Source organism: Mustela lutreola, chromosome 3, assembly GCF_030435805.1.
Source record: "Mustela lutreola isolate mMusLut2 chromosome 3, mMusLut2.pri, whole genome shotgun sequence".
Lineage (NCBI taxonomy): Eukaryota > Metazoa > Chordata > Mammalia > Carnivora > Mustelidae > Mustela > Mustela lutreola.
This window is the reverse complement of record NC_081292.1, coordinates 196,566,383-196,584,767: the sequence shown is the minus strand read 5'-3', so window position 1 is coordinate 196,584,767 and position 18,385 is coordinate 196,566,383. Positions and strand designations below refer to the sequence as shown.

General features: G+C 35.9%; 1 protein-coding gene across 8 annotated transcripts in view; it reads left to right on the top strand.

The window, feature by feature from the left end:
• Positions 1–18,385, top strand: part of NBEAL1 (neurobeachin like 1) — a 219,410-nt gene that overhangs the window by 176,006 nt on the left and 25,019 nt on the right. For all 8 annotated transcript variants that reach the window (XM_059168361.1, XM_059168360.1, XM_059168359.1 and 5 more), the window contains 4 exons: positions 3,386–3,503; positions 5,932–6,029; positions 14,708–14,824; positions 17,966–18,055. In XM_059168361.1, the coding sequence (XP_059024344.1) occupies positions 3,386–3,503; positions 5,932–6,029; positions 14,708–14,824; positions 17,966–18,055 (423 nt within the window). The remainder of the gene's footprint in view (positions 1–3,385; positions 3,504–5,931; positions 6,030–14,707; positions 14,825–17,965; positions 18,056–18,385) is intronic.

Below are 18,385 nucleotides of genomic sequence, written 5' to 3'. Positions count from 1 at the left end.
CCAAAAAAAGACTCAAAATGGATGAAAGACCCCAATGTGAGACAGGAATCCATCAAAATTCTTAAGGGGAACACAGCAACTTCTTCCTAGAAACATCGCCAAAGGTGAGGGAAACAAGGGTAAAAATGAACTATTGGTACTTCAAAAGATCAAAAGCTTTGCACAGCAAAGGAAACAGTCAACAAAACCAAAAGGAAACTGACAGAATGGGAGAAGATATTTGCAAATGACATATCAGATAAAGGGCTAGTATCCAAAATCTATAAAGAACTTATCAAACTCAACACCCAAAGAACAAATAATCCAATCAAGAAATGGGCAGAAGACATGAATGGACAGTTCTGCAAAGAAGACATCCAAATGGCCAAGAGACACATGAAAAAGTGCTCTACATCACCCAGCATCAGAGAAATACAAATCAAAACCACAGTGACATACCACCTCAAACCAGTCAGAATGGTTAAAATTAACCAGTCAGGAAATGACAGATGTTGGTGAGGATACGGAGAAAGGGGAACTCTCCTATGTTGTTGGTGGGAATGTAAGCTGGTGCAGTCATTCTGGAAAACAGTATGGTGGTTCCACAAAAAGTTGGAAATAGAGCTACCCTATGACCCAGCAATCCTACTATTGGGTATTTACCCTAAAGATACAAATGCAGTGATCCAAAGGGGCATGTGCTCTCCAGTGTTTATAGCAGCAGTGTCCACAATAGCCAAACTATGGAAAGAGCCTAGATGAATGGATAAAGAAAATGTGGTGTGACACACACACACCTATACACATACATATATACAGTGGAATACTGTGCAGCCATCAAGGAAAAATGAGATCTTGCCATTTGCAATGATGTGGATGGAACTAGAGGGTATTATGCTAAGGGAAATAAGTCAATCAGAGAAAGACAAATATCTTATGATCTCTCTGATATGAGGAATTTGAGAGGCAAGGCAGGGGTGGGGGGAGGGAGGGAAAAATGAAACAAGGTGGGACTAGAGAGGGAGAAAAACCATAAGAGACTCTTAATCTTGGGAAACAAACTGAGGGTTGCTGGAGGGGGTGGAGGGAGGAATAGGCTGGCTGGGTGGTGGACATTGGGGAGGATATGTGCTATGGTGAGTGCTGTGAACTGTGTAAGACTGATGATTTAACACACCTGTACCCCAAAACAAATAATATATGTTAATTACTTTTAAACTTTAAAAAAAAAGTGTTCTATTTTCTAGTTGAGTGGGTCTGTGCAGCACAGCCTTAAATCTTTGAAGTCTCAAGCACATTGCTTCATAGCCATAGTCTTGAACTAAACTTTCACCTAAGGCTGTATTTTACTGGTGACTCTCTTGATTTGATCACTGACCTTGGCCATTTCTCAATTAAAGATTGTGCTCTCTAGTATCCAGGGAATGAAATAATTTTAATTGGAACCCAGCAAGACCTGCTCCTTTATATTTTTTTTAAATTATGCTTAAAACCTGATTTTTTTTTTTCCGGATTTTATCTACTTATTTGAGAGAGAGAGACAGCGTGAGCAGGGAGGAGAGGAAGAAACGGGCTCCCCGCTGAGGAGGGAGCCCCATGCAGAACTCCATTCCACCTCCCTGGGATCGTGACCTGAGCTGAAGGAAGACCATGAACCCACTGAGCCACTCAGGCATCCCATGAATAGTTATTTTTTTAAATTCATCTTACTCCTTCCACACTTTGTCACAGGCAGCTAAAAAGACCAATTAGCATGAAAGTTCCATCCCCAGATAACACCTAGGATCTATAATGAACTCCTCAAATTCAACACACACAAAACAGATAATCATATCAAAAAATGGGCAGAAGATATGGACAGACACTTCTCCAATAAAGACATACAAATGGCTTTCAGACACATGAAAAAATGTTCATCATCACTAGCCATCAGGGAGATTCAAATTAAAACCACATTGAGATACCACCTTACACCACTTAGAATGGCCAAAATTAGCAAGACAGGAAACAACATGTGTTGGAGAGGATGTGGAAAAAGGGGAACCCTCTTACACTGTTGGTGAGAATGCAAGTTGGTGCAACCTCTTTGGAGAACAGTGTGGAGATTCCTTAAGAGATTAAAAATAGAGCTTCCCTATGACCCTGCAATTGCACTCTTGGGTATTTACCCCAAAGATACAGATGTAGTGAAAAGAAGGGCCATCTGTACCCTAATGTTTATAGCAGCAATGACCACGGTCACCAAACTGTGGAAAGAACCAAGATGCCCTTCAACAGACGAATGGATAAGGAAGATGTGGTCCATATACACTATGGAGTATTATGCCTCCATCAGAAAGGACAAATACCCAACTTTTGTAGCAACATGGACGGGACTGGAAGAGATTATGCTGAGTGAAATAAGTCAAGCAGAGAGAGTCAATTATCATATGGTTTCACTTATTTCTGGAGCATAACAAAAAGCATGGAGGACATGGGGAGTTAGAAGGGTATTGGGGTAAATTGGAAGAGGAGGTGAGTCATGAGAGACTATGGACTCTGAAAAACAATCTGAGGGGTTTGAAGTGGCGGGGGGTGGGAGGTCGGGGTACCAGGTGGTGGGTATTATAGAGGGCACGGATTGCATGGAGCACTGGGTGTGGAGAAAAAATAATGATACTGTTCTGCTGAAAACAAATAAATGAAAAAAGAATAAAAACACCCAGGTGCTCATAACAACAAATGCGCTCCTTAATCCCCATCATCTATTTAGCCCATTCCCCCACCCACTGTATGGAAGTGTTGAAAAAACTATGTTGTACACAAAAATCTAATATTACAAAAAAAATCTATCCCCAAATTCATGATGGAAATAAACTTGAGCCCCCTTTTCTCCTGTCTCAGTAACAATTTCCATATTGTCTTTCAAAGCGTAACTAACAGGCTTCAGGAGGTCCTTCAAGCCTCTGCCTGCCACACAGTCCACCTTCTTAGTGGGGTGGTATCAGATTGGCTAGGTTGGAGGGAGAGATTTTCAGCCACCTTTAATCAACACCAACTGGTTTTTTTCTCTGAATTGAATTTCTGGAAAACTATTTCAATGGAAATTTCACAGCAAATATATATTCATAGCCATCATTAAGTTTTTCATTGTTGATATTTAGGCTATTGAGTTATTTTCTTACCCATTAGTTAAGAAGTATATATGTTATTAAATATTAATAAATATGTCTACATTATACTAGATAGAATATATTCAAAATATGGGATAGATACTAATTAAATGTTTTAACATGATTTTGGAATAATTTTATTTTCAGTGATAAGATTTGTGTGTGGAAATTGTTAATTTTCTCTTACTTTTTTAAAGGACCAGTGATTACATTGTAGTTGGAAGGTATCTCTATATTATTTGTTCTTTTTCTAGGAGTCTGAATATGTTTCTGCTCATCTTCATGAATGGATAGATCTGATTTTTGGCTACAAACAGAGGGGGCCAGCTGCAGTGGAAGCACTGAATGTTTTCTATTACTGTAGTTATGAAGGTATAAGCCTATATACTTTTTATCTTACATCCCATTGATGGAAAGTATCTTTTAATAGGTGTTTATATGTGATATTTTGGTCATGAGAAAGACTACATTTTAAAATTGTTTTAATGATCTTTTCTATTTGAAATATTAAGAGACTGATGTGTGGTTTTTTTTTTAAATAGTAGTTAAGACTATGTATGCAAATCTTCACTTTGCACAGTTGAGGAAACCGTCAACAAAACAAAAAAGCAGCCTACTCAGTGGGAAAAGGTATTTGCAAGTGATATATCCAGTAAGGGGTTAATATACAAAATATATGAAGAATTTGTATAACTCAACACCAAAGAAAAGAATCTGATTTTAAAAATGGTCAGAGAACCTGAAGAGACGTTTTTCCAAAGAAGACATACAGATGCCAATAGACACATGAAAAGATGTTCAGCATCATTCATCATCAGGGAAATGCAAATCAAAACCATAGTTTAAAAAACAAACAAACAGTGAGAAATTATCTTATGCCTGTCAGAATGGCTACAATAATAAAAACAAGAAATAACAAGTGTTAGCAAGGATATGGAGAAAAAAGAACCTTTGTGCATTTGTGCATCCACTGTGAAAAACAGTATGGAGGTTTTTCAAAAAATTAAAAATAGAAGTCTGCTATGATCAGTAATCCCACTACTGGATATTTGCCCAAAGAATATGAAAACGCTAATTTGAAAAGCTCTGTACCCTTATGTTTATGGCGCCATTATTTACAGTAGCCAAGATATGGAAGCAACCAGTGTCCATTGATAGATGAATAGATAAGATATGAAATATATATATACACACACACACACACACACAAACATATACAATGGAACATTACTCTGCAGTAAAAAAGAATGTGATCTTGTCATTTGTAACAATATAGATGGATCTAGAGGGTGTAATGTTAAGAGATGTAAGTCAGAGAAAGACAAATACCATATGATGTCACTCATATGTGGAATTTAAGATAAAAAAGAAATGAGTTAAGGGGGAAAAAAAAATACAAACCCAGAAAGAGAGTCTTAACTATAGAGAACAAACTGATGGTTACCAGAGGGGAGAAGACGGAAGGAGGAGTTAAATAGATGATGGGGTTAAGGAGTGCCCTTGTCCTGATGAGCAACAGGTGATGTATGGAATTGATGAATCACTGTGTTGTACACCTAAAACTAGTATTACACTTTATGTTAACTGGAACATAAGTAAAACTTACAAAAAAAAAAAAAAAAAGCTGTTAGAATTTAAAAATGATTTGTTCTAAAAAAACACAAAACGAACAAAGTAAAAGACAAAAAGACAGACTCTTGAAATACAGAGAACAAACTCAGTGGTTGCCAGAGGGGAGATCGGTGCAGGGAAGAGTGAAAGGGGATAAAAAAATAAGTATATGTGCATATCTACTTAGAAATGTCAGTTATTGGTGGCATAAAAGTTTTAGATTACTTGCTGTAAGTGTCCTATTCAATCAGGTCCTCAAATAAATACTCAAGTGTTGATTGCTAGCAGATTTTGAAAGAATATCTTTAGTATTATAAATAACAAACTCTTCAAATGTTTAAAAAAAAAGGTGACATCATTCTAATGTTTAGCTTGGAATCAAGAACATTTTCTGAAGGGTTTAAAAGCCTTAAGAAGTAGTTTTCTCTAATTTTTCAGTAGTAAAGATTGTGAATAGTGTGAATTTATGTGAACTTGAACAGAGTCCACATGCCTTTTGGTAAATAAACAAGCATGTGTTTGTGTTGCCATATTCATCTGGTAATAGTTTTGTAGAGAGCTAGTATGCATGGTAGTTATGAGCATAGGCTTTGAAATCCGACTTCCCTAGTTTGGCCACTTACCAGCCATATCAAGTACAGTTGGGTATTATCACCTATGCCAGTATTTGTTAGATAAGCAGTAACTTATAGTAGTATTTTGTGTGATTATTATACCTGGTTCAGCTTGATTATCATGAAGAAAACAATTAGATGTACTGTGAGATAGTTTGTATGTTTTCAAGAAAAATTTTTATGCACTACCAGTTAACTTTTGCTTAAAATAGTTTTGTTCTAAATCATGGATAGAATTTATTTTATACATATTTAATGTTTGGCGTTGCTGTTTTTTAAAAATTTGCCTCTTGGGGTGCCGGGATGGCTCAGTGGATTAGTGTCCAGCTTTTCATTTCAGCTCAGGTCATGATCTCAGGCTTGTGGGATTAAGGCCTGAGTTGGGCTCTATAAAATAAATAAATAAAATCTTATAAAATATTAAAAATTGCCTTCCTCACAGTATTCTTTCAAATTGAAGAACAGAATGATATTTTGTTGAAAATACACTATTCAGTTTCATATATTAATCAATATTTGTGACTTCCTGATTTGTTTTCACTCTGTAGTGAGTTGACTACTTCTCCTTGTTTTAGGAGCTGTGGATCTGGATGCCTTAACAGATGAGAAGGAAAGAAAAGCCTTAGAAGGGATGATTAATAATTTTGGGCAAACACCTTGTCAACTGTTAAAGGTATCATTAAAGTTATTGATTATTTTAAAAATGTTATTGATTACATAGGAAGTCTAAAACTTAATTGCTAAGGAGTACTACCAGCATTTTCAAATATTTTAATTATTTAAACTTGTATCTCTCAGAATTATCTAGAATTTAAGAAAAATTATACTATCACTTAAAAAATAAATAGATTGTGGCGCCTGGGTGGCTCAGTGGTTTAAAGCCTCTGCCTTCGGGTCCAGTCATGATCCCAAGGGTGTTGGGATCGAGCCCCACGTCAGGGTCTCTGCTCGGCGGGGAGCCTGCTTCCTCCTCTTTCTCTCTCCGCCTGCTTCTCTGCCTACTTGTGATCTCTGTCAAATAAATAATAAATTAAAAAATTTTTAAAAAGTAAATAGATTTAAGTGATGATTCCTACTTTGAAATAACAAAATATCGAAGTCAAAATCCGCATATATAGTCAATAACTTAAATCACAGAGGAGTTTTATTTTTACGCAGAAAGCCAATCACTTCATTTTGTTTAAACAACTAAAATGTTACTGCAACAGGATTTGGATTCATAACCATCCAACTTAGAAGTGTTTCTACCATGCCGTGTCTCCTCTGAATTAATAGCTGTAAAGTCCTTTATTGAATTCAGACCACTTTCCGTGTTCTGTGGGCTGTTATTTATATCTTACTAATGACATTTCCTGCCTTAGTTGCCTCACTTTATTGTAAGTATGTTACAGGCGGCAACTGTTCCTAATTATTTTATATGTTTCTTGCATATAGTATTTGTGTAGTAAATATTTATAAATTGAATCTCCACAAGTGCTACAGCAAGAATGTATCTAAATTGTGGCCTATAAATATGTTGAGCTTTTGTTAATTCAGTTATCAGACTAAGGTTTGTAATTGCTACTGTTCCTTAGCAGAGTTTGTTTAAAGCCGCCAACGTTCGCTCTTTTCACAGAATAGTCATATTTAAAATCAATGCTTTATATCTATCTGCTGTTAGAATGCAAAAGTAACAGAAGAAAACAGAACACTTCATTGAGCTTTGAAGTAGATTCTATAATATTTTTGTACCAGCTTTAAACTTTTCTTTTTTTCATAAGAGTAGTGCTAATTAGTTTTTATCACCATAAAAAATTACAAAAAAAGTCAGCCTTTAAAAAAAAAAGTCAGCCTTTGATCTTTTTCTTAATTCTTTATTTAAATTCAATTTCATTAACATATAGTGTATTATTAGTTTTAAGGGTAGAATTTAGTGACTCATCAGTTGCATGTAATACCCAGTGCTCATTATATCACGTGACCTCCTTAATGCCCATCACCCAGTTACCTCATTCCCCCACTCACCTCCCCTCCATCAATCCTCAGTTTGTTCCCAGTAGTTATGTCTCTTACGGTTTGCTTCCTTCTGTTTCTATCATGTTTTATTTTTCCTTCCCTTCCTCTATGTTCATTTGCCTTGTTTCTTGAGTTCCATGTATGAGTAAGATCATATGATAATTATCTTTCTCTGATTGACATATTTTGCTTAGCATAATAACCTCTAGTCCCATCCATGTCATTGCAAATGGCAAGACTTCTTTTCTGATGGCTGAGTAGGATTCTGTTCTCTATATATATACCACATCTTCTTTATCCATTCATCAGTTGATGGACATCGTGGCTTCTTTCCATAGTCTGGCTATTGTGGACATTGCTGCTATAAACACTGGGGTACAGATACCCCTTCAGACCACTACATTTGTATCTTTGAGGTAAATACCTAGTAGTGCAATTGCTGAGTTATAGGGTAACTCCATTTTCAACTTTTTGAGGAGCCTCTGTATTGTTTTCCAGAGTGACTGCACCAGTTTGCATTCCCACCAACACCTTTTTCCGCATCCTCACCAACACCTGTTGTTTCCTGACTTAATTAATTAATTTTAGCCATTCTGACTGATGTGAGGTGGTATCTCATTGTGGTTTTGATTTGTATTTCCCTTATGCTAGGTGATGTGTCTGTTGGCCATTTTTATGTCTTCTTTGGAGAAATAGCTGTTCATGTCTCCTGCCCATTTCTTGATTAGATTAGTTGTTTTTTGTGTGTTGAGATGGTAAGTTCTTTATAGATTTTTGTACTAACCCTTTATCTGATAAGACATTTGCAAATATCTTCTCCCATTCTGTTGGTTGTCTTGGTTTTGTTTCCTTTGTTGTGCAAAGCTTTTTGTCTTGATGAAGTCCCAATTTTCATTTTTGCCTTTGTTCCCTACCCTATGGAGACCTCTATCTAATAAGATGTTGCTGTGGCCGAGGTCACAGAGGTTGCTGCCTGTTTTCTTCGCTAGGATTCTCATGAATTCCTATCTTACATTTAGTTCTTTTTCCATTTTAATTTATTTCTGTGTGTGGTATAACAAAGTGGTCCAGTTTTATTCTTCTGCATGTGGCTGTACAATTTTCCAACACCATTTGTTGAACAGACTTTCTTTTTTCCATTGGATATTCTTTCCTACTTTGTCAAAGATTAGTTGACCATAGAGTTGAGGGTTCTCTCTTCTGTTCCACTGAGCTGTGTGTCTGTTTTGGGGCCAGTACCATACTGTTTTGATGATTATAGCTTTGTAATAGAGCTTGAAGTTCAGAATTGTGATGTCACTAGCTTTGGTTTTCGTTTTCAACATTCCTTTGGCTATTTGGGGTCTTTTCTGGTTCCATACAAATTTTAGAATCATTTGTTCTACCTCTGTGAAAAAAGTTGATGGTATTTTGATAGATACATTGAGTGTATAGGTTGCTCTAGGTGGCATAGACATTTTAACAATATTTGTTCTTCTAATCCATGGGCATGGAACATTTTTCCATTTTATTTTTGTCTTTCCTAAATTGCTTTCATAAGTGTTCTATAGTTTTCAGAGTACAAATCTTTTACCTCTTTGGTTAGGTTTATTCCTTGGTATTTTACAGTTCTTGGTGCAATTGTGAACAAGATTGATTTCCTTGATTTTTCTTTCTACTGCTTCACTGTTAGTCTGTAGAAATACCACAGACTTCTGTGTGTTGATCTTTATATCCTGGAATTTTCTGAATTCCTATATCAGTTCTAGCAACTTTTTGGTGGAGTCTTTCAGGTTTTCCACATAGAGTATCATGTCATCTGCAAATAGTGAAAGTGTGACTTCTTCCTTACTGATTTGGATGCCTTTAATTTCTTTTTATTTTCCGATTGCCGAGGCTAGGACTTCCAGTACTATGTTGAACAACAGTGATGAAAGTGGACATTTCCTTTTGTGTTCCTGGCCATAAAAGAAAAGCTCTCTGTTTTTCCCATTGTGAATGATAGTCACTGTGGGTCTTCCGTGTATGGCCTTTATTATGTTGAGATATGTTCCCTCTATCCCTACATTGTGGAGGATTTTTAATCAAGAAAAGATTGTATATTTTGTCAAATGTTTTTTCTGCATCTATTGAGAGGCTTGTGTGTGGTTCTTATCCTTTATTTTATTAATACAGTATATCATGTTCATTGATTTGCAGATGTTGAACCACCTGTGCAGCCCAGGAATAAATTCCACTTGGTCATGATGAATTATTCTTTTAATGTACTACTGGATCCTGTTAGCTAGTCTCTTGTTGAGAATTTTTGCATCCATGTTCATCAGGATATTGGCCTTTGGTTCTCCTTTTTGGTGGGGTCTTTGGTTTAGGGATCAAGGTAATGCTGGCCTCAGAGAATGAGTTTGGAAATTTTTCTTTCATTTCTAATTTTTGGAAGTTTCAGAAGAAGAATTATTAAGTCTTCAAATGTTTGGTAGAATTCCCCTGAGCAAACCATCCGGCCCTGGACTTTTGTTTGTTGGGAGATTTTTGATTACTGATTCAATTTCTTTGCAGGTTATAGGTCTGTTAAGTTTTCTATTTACTCCTGTTTCAGTTTTGATTGTTTGTATATTTCTAGGAATTTATCCATGTCTCAGATTGCCTAATTTGTTGGCATATAATTGATCATAATATTCTCTTATAATTGTTTGTGTTTCTTTGGCATTGGTTGTGATCTCTCCTCTTTCATTCATGATTGTATTTATTTGGGTCCTGTCTCTTTTCTTTTTGATAAGTCTGGCCAGGGATTTATCAATCTTCTTCTTTCAAAGAACCAGCTCCTAGTTTCATTGATCTGTTCTACTGTTCTTTTGGCTTCTATTTCATTGATTTCTGTTCTGATCTTTATTTATTCTCTTCTCCTGATAGATTTAGGCTTTATTTGCTGTTCCTTCTCTAGCTTCTTTTTGATGTAAGGTTAGGCTGTGTATCTGAGCCTTTTCTTGCTTCTTGAGGAAGGCCTGTATTGTTATATATTGAGGTATACCTATATTGGTATATACTTCATTCTGGACCACCTTTGCTGTATCCCAAAGGTTGTGAACTGTCATATTTTCATTTTCATTTGCTTCCCTATATTTTTTTAAATTCTTCTTTAATTTCTTGTGGACCCATTCATTCTTTAGTATGATGCTCTTTAACCTCCATGTATTTGTGGCCCTTTCAAATTTTTTTCTTGTGGTTGACTTCAAGCTTAATAGCATTGTGGTCTGAAAATAGCATAGTATGATCTCAGTCTTTTTTGTACTGGTCAGGTCCTGATTTGTGACTCAGTATGTGATCTATTCTGGAGAATGTTCCATGTGCACTCTAAAAAAAGTGTGTATTCTGCTGCTTTAGGATGAAATGCTCTGAGTATATCTGTGAAGTCCATCTGGTCCAGTGTGTCATTTAAAGCCCTTGTTTCCTTGTTAATCTTCGGCTTAGATGATCTGTTCATTGCTGTGAGTGGGGTGTTAAAGTCCCCTACTGTTATTGTATTGTTATCAATGACTTTCCTTAAGGTTGTTATTAATTGATTTATATATTTGGCTGCTTCCAAGTTAGGGGCATAAGTATTTACAAATGTTAGATCTTCTGGTTGAATCGATTCCTTATTATGATATAGTGTCCTTTTCCATCTCTTATTGCAGTCTTTAATTTGAAACATAGTTTGTCTGATATAAGGATGGTCACTTCAGCTTTCTTTTGATGTCCCTTAGCATAATAAATGGTAGAAATACCCTCACTTTCAATCTGGAGGTGTCCTTGGTCTGAAATTAGTCTCTTTTAAGCAGCATATCAATAGGTCTTATTTTTCTGTCCATTCTTATACCCTATGTCTTTTGATTATTTAGTCCATTTACATTCAGAGTAATTACTGAAAGATACGAATTCAGTATTACTGTATTACTTGTAAAATCACTATTCCTGTAGATTGTCTACGTTCTTTTCTGGTCATTGTTACTTTTGGTATCTCTTTTGCTCATATGGGCCCCCTTTCATTAGGGTTGCTTTACTGTTCACTGTTCCTTTAGTTTTTATTTGTCTTGGAAGCTGTTCATTTCTCCTTCTCTTCTGAATTACAGCCTTACTGGATAAAGTATTCTTGGGTGCATATTTTTCCCATTTAGCTCATTGAATACATCATGCCAGTCCTTTCTGACCTACCAGGTCTCTGTGACAGGTCAGCTGCCAGCCTTACATGTCTGCTGTTGTAGGTTAAGGACCTCTTGTCCCAAGCTGCTTTCAGAATTTTCTCTTTATCTTTGTAATTTGTAAGTTTCACTATTAACATGTCATGGTGTTGACCTATTTTTGTTGCTTTTGTAGGGAGTTCTCTGTGCCTCTTGGACTTGAGTGTATGTTTCCTTCCCCATGTTCGGAAAGTTCTCTGCCATGATTTGTTCAAATAAACCTTCTGTCCCCATTTTGCCTGCTCTTCTTCTGGGACTCCTATAATATGGATATTATTTCACTTTTTGGAATTGCTGAGTTCCCTAAGCCTACCTTCATGCTTTAATAGTTTTATTCCCCTCTCCTTTTCACATTCATTACTTTCTATAATTCTATCTTCTGTATCACTGATTCACTCTTCTGCTTTGTTCATGCTTGTTTTTATGGCCTCTACTTAGGTCTGTATCTCAGTTATAGGGTTTTTAATTTTAACCTGACTAGATTTTAGTTTTTATCTCTATAATAAAGGATTCTCTAGGGTCTTCTCTACTTTTTTCATGCCCAGCTAGTATCTTTATAATTGTCGTTTTAAATTCTAGTTCAGGCATTTTACTTATATCTGTATTGATTAAATTCCTGACTGTGAATACTACCCCACCTTCTTTCTTTTGGGGTGAATTTCTCTGTCTTGTCATTTTGTCCAGAAAAGAAAAGAAAAAGAAAAACAATAATATCAACAGAAAAGAACTAAATCCTGGATGTGTTTCAGTCTGCTTGTTAAAAGAAACTAGATCCCAGGCATGTGGGTGGTTCATTTGGTTAAGCATCTGTCTTCAGCTCAGGTCATGATCCCAGGGCCCTGGGATTGAGTCCCACATCAGGCTCTTGCTCACTGGGGAGTCTGCTTCTCCTTCTGCCCTTCCCCCTTACTCATGATCTCTCTTGTACTCTCTCAAATAAATATTAAAAAGAAAATAAACTAGATCCCAAAATAAAAAATTATACACACACACACAATGAAAAGAAACAAAAAATAAAACATCTATATAGTGTTTATGAAAGTAAACATTTAAAAAGAATTGGAAAAAAAATAGGAAAATAACAAAAAATAATAATGAAAGACTAAAGAATAAAAATACAAAGAATACTAGCTACTGTTTTCCCCTAGAGCTGAAGTTTTTCAGTCCTTTATGATCAGTAGACTTGGTACAGGAGAGTTGTTTGTGCTGGTCTTCTGGGAGAGGGGCCCCATTATGCTCATTCTCAGGTGGACTTGCTGTAGTGGAAATGTACCTGCATTGCAAGGGAGGCAGGGGCTAGTATAAGCGGCTGCAGACTCCACTAGGTGGCTCTCTTTTGCTCCCTGAGGACTTCAGCACTGACAGGCAGGATGAATATGGCAGGACTCTGTTTTCTAGCCCCCCAAGCTGAAAATGTGTGCCCCCCACTCTTCAGTGAGCCCTCACAGAAAAGCACTCATTCACTCTTGTCTCCCGCATTTCTGTCAGAACTCTGTGTTCACCCTCCCCACGTCCAAGCTTTTTTATCCCTAGCATCTGACTGAATTTCAAAATTCCAAAGTTTAGGGACTCCCACGGTTTGGACCCGCCCTATTCCTCCCAGAGATGGTCTTGCCCCACTTCTGCCATTTGGGAAACCTGTCTCAGGAAAGCAGTCGCTTGATCACGCAGGGGATCAGCTTATGGCAACACAGAGCAGAAAGCTGGCACTTAGACTCACTGTTGTCAGCTGGCTTCTACGCTCCTGTACCTGGGAACTCTGCCACCCTTAGGTGCCACCCATTCTTCTTGTGACCTCAGGGATCCTCAGATCATGCTGTCACACCTGGGATTCTGCCCCACTTCACCATCTGAGCACCTTTAAGCCAGGCATGTCCCTCACTGTAGGAGCAGTCTTCCAAAAGTTCTGATTTTGCACTCAGCTGCTTATGATGCTTTGTGGTAGCCTCCTTAAGCAGGCCCCTCCCCACGGCTGTATCCTCCACGCTCTCACACTGGATGCAAGTCTCTGTACCTCCTACCTTCCAAACAGTGGTTGCTTTTCTACTTTTAGACTTACAGCATTTCTTTTTTCAGATCTCCAGTTAATTTCTTGGGTGTTCAGAATGATTTGATAACTATCTAGCTGTATTTGAGGGCTGAGACAAACTTAAATCCCTCTACTCCTCCACCATCTTAACTTCCAGGCAGCCTTTGATTTAAAATAAAGTGAATCGTACTCATATGGATTGAGAGCTAAATATCGAAGTACTTATAGCTGTCATATTATTTTCTGTCATTTAATATTTTGTGATATAGAAAAATCCCCTTTAGATGGAATTCTGTTCTATATTTTAATTATGCTTTTTGCTTATTAATTTGATTTGCCATTTACTTCTAATTTAATAAAGGTAACACTGTTCTGTGTTGCTGACATTAAAGTTAAGGAAGAATATTTTATTTGAAAATGATTGCAGCAATATTTATAATTTGATTTTGATAATATTGACATTTTGATTTTTATTTCAGGAAATAAGAATTTACCCATATGAATTTTGACTTTTGAATGATTCATTTAATTTTACCAAATATTTATTAAGCATCTATCACACTCAATACACTATTCTAGGTATCAAAAATTCAAAAATGAGTAAAATTTGTTTTCTGGTTTTAAAATACCTTTGCCTAAGGGTACCTGACTAGCTCAGTCAGTGGAGTGTGCACCTCTTGATCTCGGGATTGTGCGTTCAAGCCCCATATTGGGTGTAGAGATTACTTAAAAATTACTTAAAAATTATTTTAAAAATCTTTAAAAAGATACCCATTGCCTAGTTGGAAAAGATAGACCATAAACAACTACATGATCCAACACAGAAATAATTACTAAATAAAATACTAAACAAAACAGTGTGCTAGTAAAAATAATAAAAGAATTGTCAATTCTGGCTTAGAAATTCAAGACGGACATCAGTAAGAAAAACTTTAAAGTAGAAGTAGGGTTTCTCTAAAAATGAGCAGCATAAAAACTCTGCTGAAGGAGTAGTCTGAACAGTGGCCTAGAATTTGTCAACAGTTCATGGTGTGTAATCCATTGTAGCAAGAGCCCAGTATGTGTGCAGGAATACAGTGAGAGATGTCTTAATATAGTTATGGAGTTATTTTTCTTAAAATTATTTTGAAGGAACCACATCCTCCTAGATTGTCAGCAGAAGAAGCAGTGCAGAAGCAGACCAAAACAGACACTTCAACCCTAAATGTATTTCAACATCTCTCCGAACTCAAGTCATTTTTTATAGAGGTAATATCCAACTTGGTAATATCAAAGTATTTTCTCTGTGAATTCTATACACCAATCAATGCTCCTTTTATTCTCAAAAGGAGGGGGGTCATAATATTTAATCCAAAATAGTAAGTAATATTGCAATAATATATTCTTGGTTTTTAAAACAATCTTGCTGAAAGTTTTTGTTTGCTGCTGAGTGGTAGTGAGACCTGTTTTTCTTGGCTTACTGTCTTCTACTTCACATTTTCCAGACAACGAAGAATAAATAATTTGATTTAAATTGCTTTTCGTGACAGCTGAAATGATACATAGAGAGAGTGTAAAATAACTCCTAATTATAGTGTCTGCTCATTTATAAAATATGTCCCAATAAGTCAGATTGTTAATTGCTAATATCAAAAGGAATAATCAAGTAAAACAGGATAGTTGTTGCTATAATTGAAAGAATACTTTAAATTCAAACGTTTATATACGTACTGAATTTTTGTTCACAGTGTAAATGTGAAATACATTTGTACCTATGAATTTGGTTAAGACATAATATTCTTGGCAAGAAGAAAAATGATGATAAAAAGTTATTAAGAATAGTTTGGAAATGTGTGAAAAAAGCAGTAGTTCTCACACAATACAATAGACATTGGAAAACTTTTCTTAAAGGGCCAGATAATAAATATTTTCAACTCTGTAATCCAAAGGTAAAATCAAGAATGTTATATAGGTACTTATGTAACCACTTAAAATACAACCATTTTAAAATGTAAAAACTATTCTTTGCTTACCCGCAGCCTATAAAACAGGTGGTAGGTTGGACTTGTACCATAGGCCATTTGTCAAATCCTGCCTTAGAACATCATTATAATGTGTTTCTTAGGTTCACTAGCATGGGAAATCATTATAGAATTTTTAAATAATTTGGTGTTAAAAAATTTTATAAAGTTTCTATTATAGTTAGCTTTATATTGGGTTTTATTCAAATGAATCCTGTTGTACTAAACTCTATAGTACTTTAAATGATTCCCATGGTAAAAACACTTCATAATTAATTCTTGCCACTCCTTTCCTAGAGTCATGTTTAGTGAGATATAGTTATTTAGTGTTTAACAATACAAACTCTCCAGAATCAGTTGTTTTCCCAAAGTATCTAAGTCAGTTGCCTGGAACTTGCATACATAAAAACAGTGCTTAGAAATGATGACTATTTTGGGGCCCCTGTCTGACTAAGTCAGTAAAGTATGTGACTCTTGATCTTGGGATCATGAGTTCAAGACCCATGTTAGACATAGAGCTTAACTTTTAAAAAGAAAGAAAAAAGAAAAGATGACTAATTCCTGGATGTGTTCTGGGTCCCTAAGACCATCCTCAGGTTTGATGATTTGCTGGAAGGACTCAGGGTATTCAACATATGGTTGTATTCAACTAAAATTTATTACAGTGAAAGGATACAAAACAACATCAGCAAAGGACGAAGGCACATGGGGTGGAGTATAGAGGAAATCAGGGGCAAGTATCCAAGAATCCTCTCCTAGGACAGTCACATAGGACATGCTTATTTCTCCCAGTAATGAAATGTGAAAACACATGTTTGTCTACCAGGGAAGCTCATTAGAGACTCAACACAAAGGGTTTTTATTAGGGGCTGGTCACATGTGCCTTGTCCATGCCAAAATTCCAGGCTCCCAGGAGAAAATAGGGTCTTCAGCATAAACCATGTTGTTTGCACAATTAATCTATGAAAAACAAGCTGCTTTTATCCTTGAGGACAAGTTTTGTATCAGTGTAAGGAGCTCTGACCACCAAGTTCCCAGATGCAAGCCAAGGGCCAACCTTAAAGGCAGGCCGTTCTAAGGAGACTGTTTCGAGCCTGCTATGATAACTCTTCACTGCACATAGACAACCCATTATTGAACACATAATCTGATGCACATGTTATACTATATTATGCAATGGTAATAAAATTATTTCATCATGTCTAATAATTTGTGACCTTGTTTTTATAGAATAATGCATTCCAAGTTCCATCTGCAGATTCAGTGACATTTGAACCCTTTGAACCCAACATGTCACAGGGTAGTTAGCCCCAGGACCAGTACTGGAGCAGGACAAAGAACACAATAAATATCCTTGGGTGCTAGTAATTTGTTAATCCCTGTTCATCATTGTAGGGGGAGCTATTTCCCACGTCATTGCTATGAAAAGAGAAGGCCTGTCTGTAGTTATCTCTTCCTAGTTGCTAAAATGGTAAAGAAAACAGAGGTAGCAGTGAAAGCAAAGGCCTAATAAATGGATTTCTTCAAACACCATGTTCATTTATGCTATGCAAATGTAAGTTGTTCTCATGATTCACAGAGTAAAGAGAAGAGATAGGGACTAATTTTGTATGGTTTATAATTCTTTATTTAATTCATGTAAGTGTCTTAGAATAATACCTGACACATAGCATATACCCAATAATGTTAGGTTATAATTTATCTAATAAATGTGAAGTATAATTTATGAACCACTGTTACATCAAAAAACTTAGTTCAAATCACTCTTCTCTTTCATGTTGTAATGATATAATGGCAGATATTTTCTAAGGACTTTATTTTCTGGTACTATTGTGCCATCATTCAGGATTTTCTCACTTAATGGGATAGATCTATGTTTTGAAAGTTAAACCCAAAAAGAACTTCTATAAAAATATAACCAGTTATTGTATTTGACTTGGCAATATGCTCTTATGTGGTCTATATTTTCTACTTTATATTCATGTCAGCATGGCAAGGGAAAAGGAAAGATTTGAAATCATTGGCTGTGTTAAATGGTTGATGCTCCTTGAAATCTGCATTTCTCTTTCACAGCAGAGTAAAATACAAGAAAATTATGGGTTTTAGAAGTTTGAAGTATGCCACTCAACAAACATGGTACAAAGTTCCTTTCCTACATTTTTTAGGCTTTTTTTAAAAAAAGTATTATTTGACACACCTGTTACATTAGTTTCAAGTGTACAGTATAATGATTCTCCTTTTCTACATTTTAATTAAATGGTACGTTTTGATAGAGTAAAATGCTGTCTCACAGGGTTCATTCTTGTTTAAAGAAATAGAAGTTTTCAGTAACTTAAACCTAATAAAGATAAGCAGAACTAGCCACTAAGCCTCTGTCTTTATTCTATAGGGAATTAGTGATGGCGTCCCACTAATAAAGGCCATTGTCCCCAAAAATCAGTCTCGTTCTTTTATGTCTCAAGGCAGTCCTGAGTTATTGGTAAGTTGACTTATATTTTTTTCACACTGCTACATCAAAATACATTATAAAAAACTTACAAAAAATACATTACAAAATACTTACAAAATACATTATAAAATACTTACAAAATACATTACAGAAAACTTACCAAAAAAATTGAGAAAATGAATTTTTAAAGACTTCTTAAAAATTATAAAGAAGATTTTTATGAAATTATTTTGATCAAATATGAAAATGTATTTTCTGAGGACACCTGAGAGGCACTGTCAGTTAAACATTCAGCTCTTGGTTTCATCTCAGGTCATGATCTCAGGGTCCTACGGTGGAGCCTAGCATAGGGTCCATGCT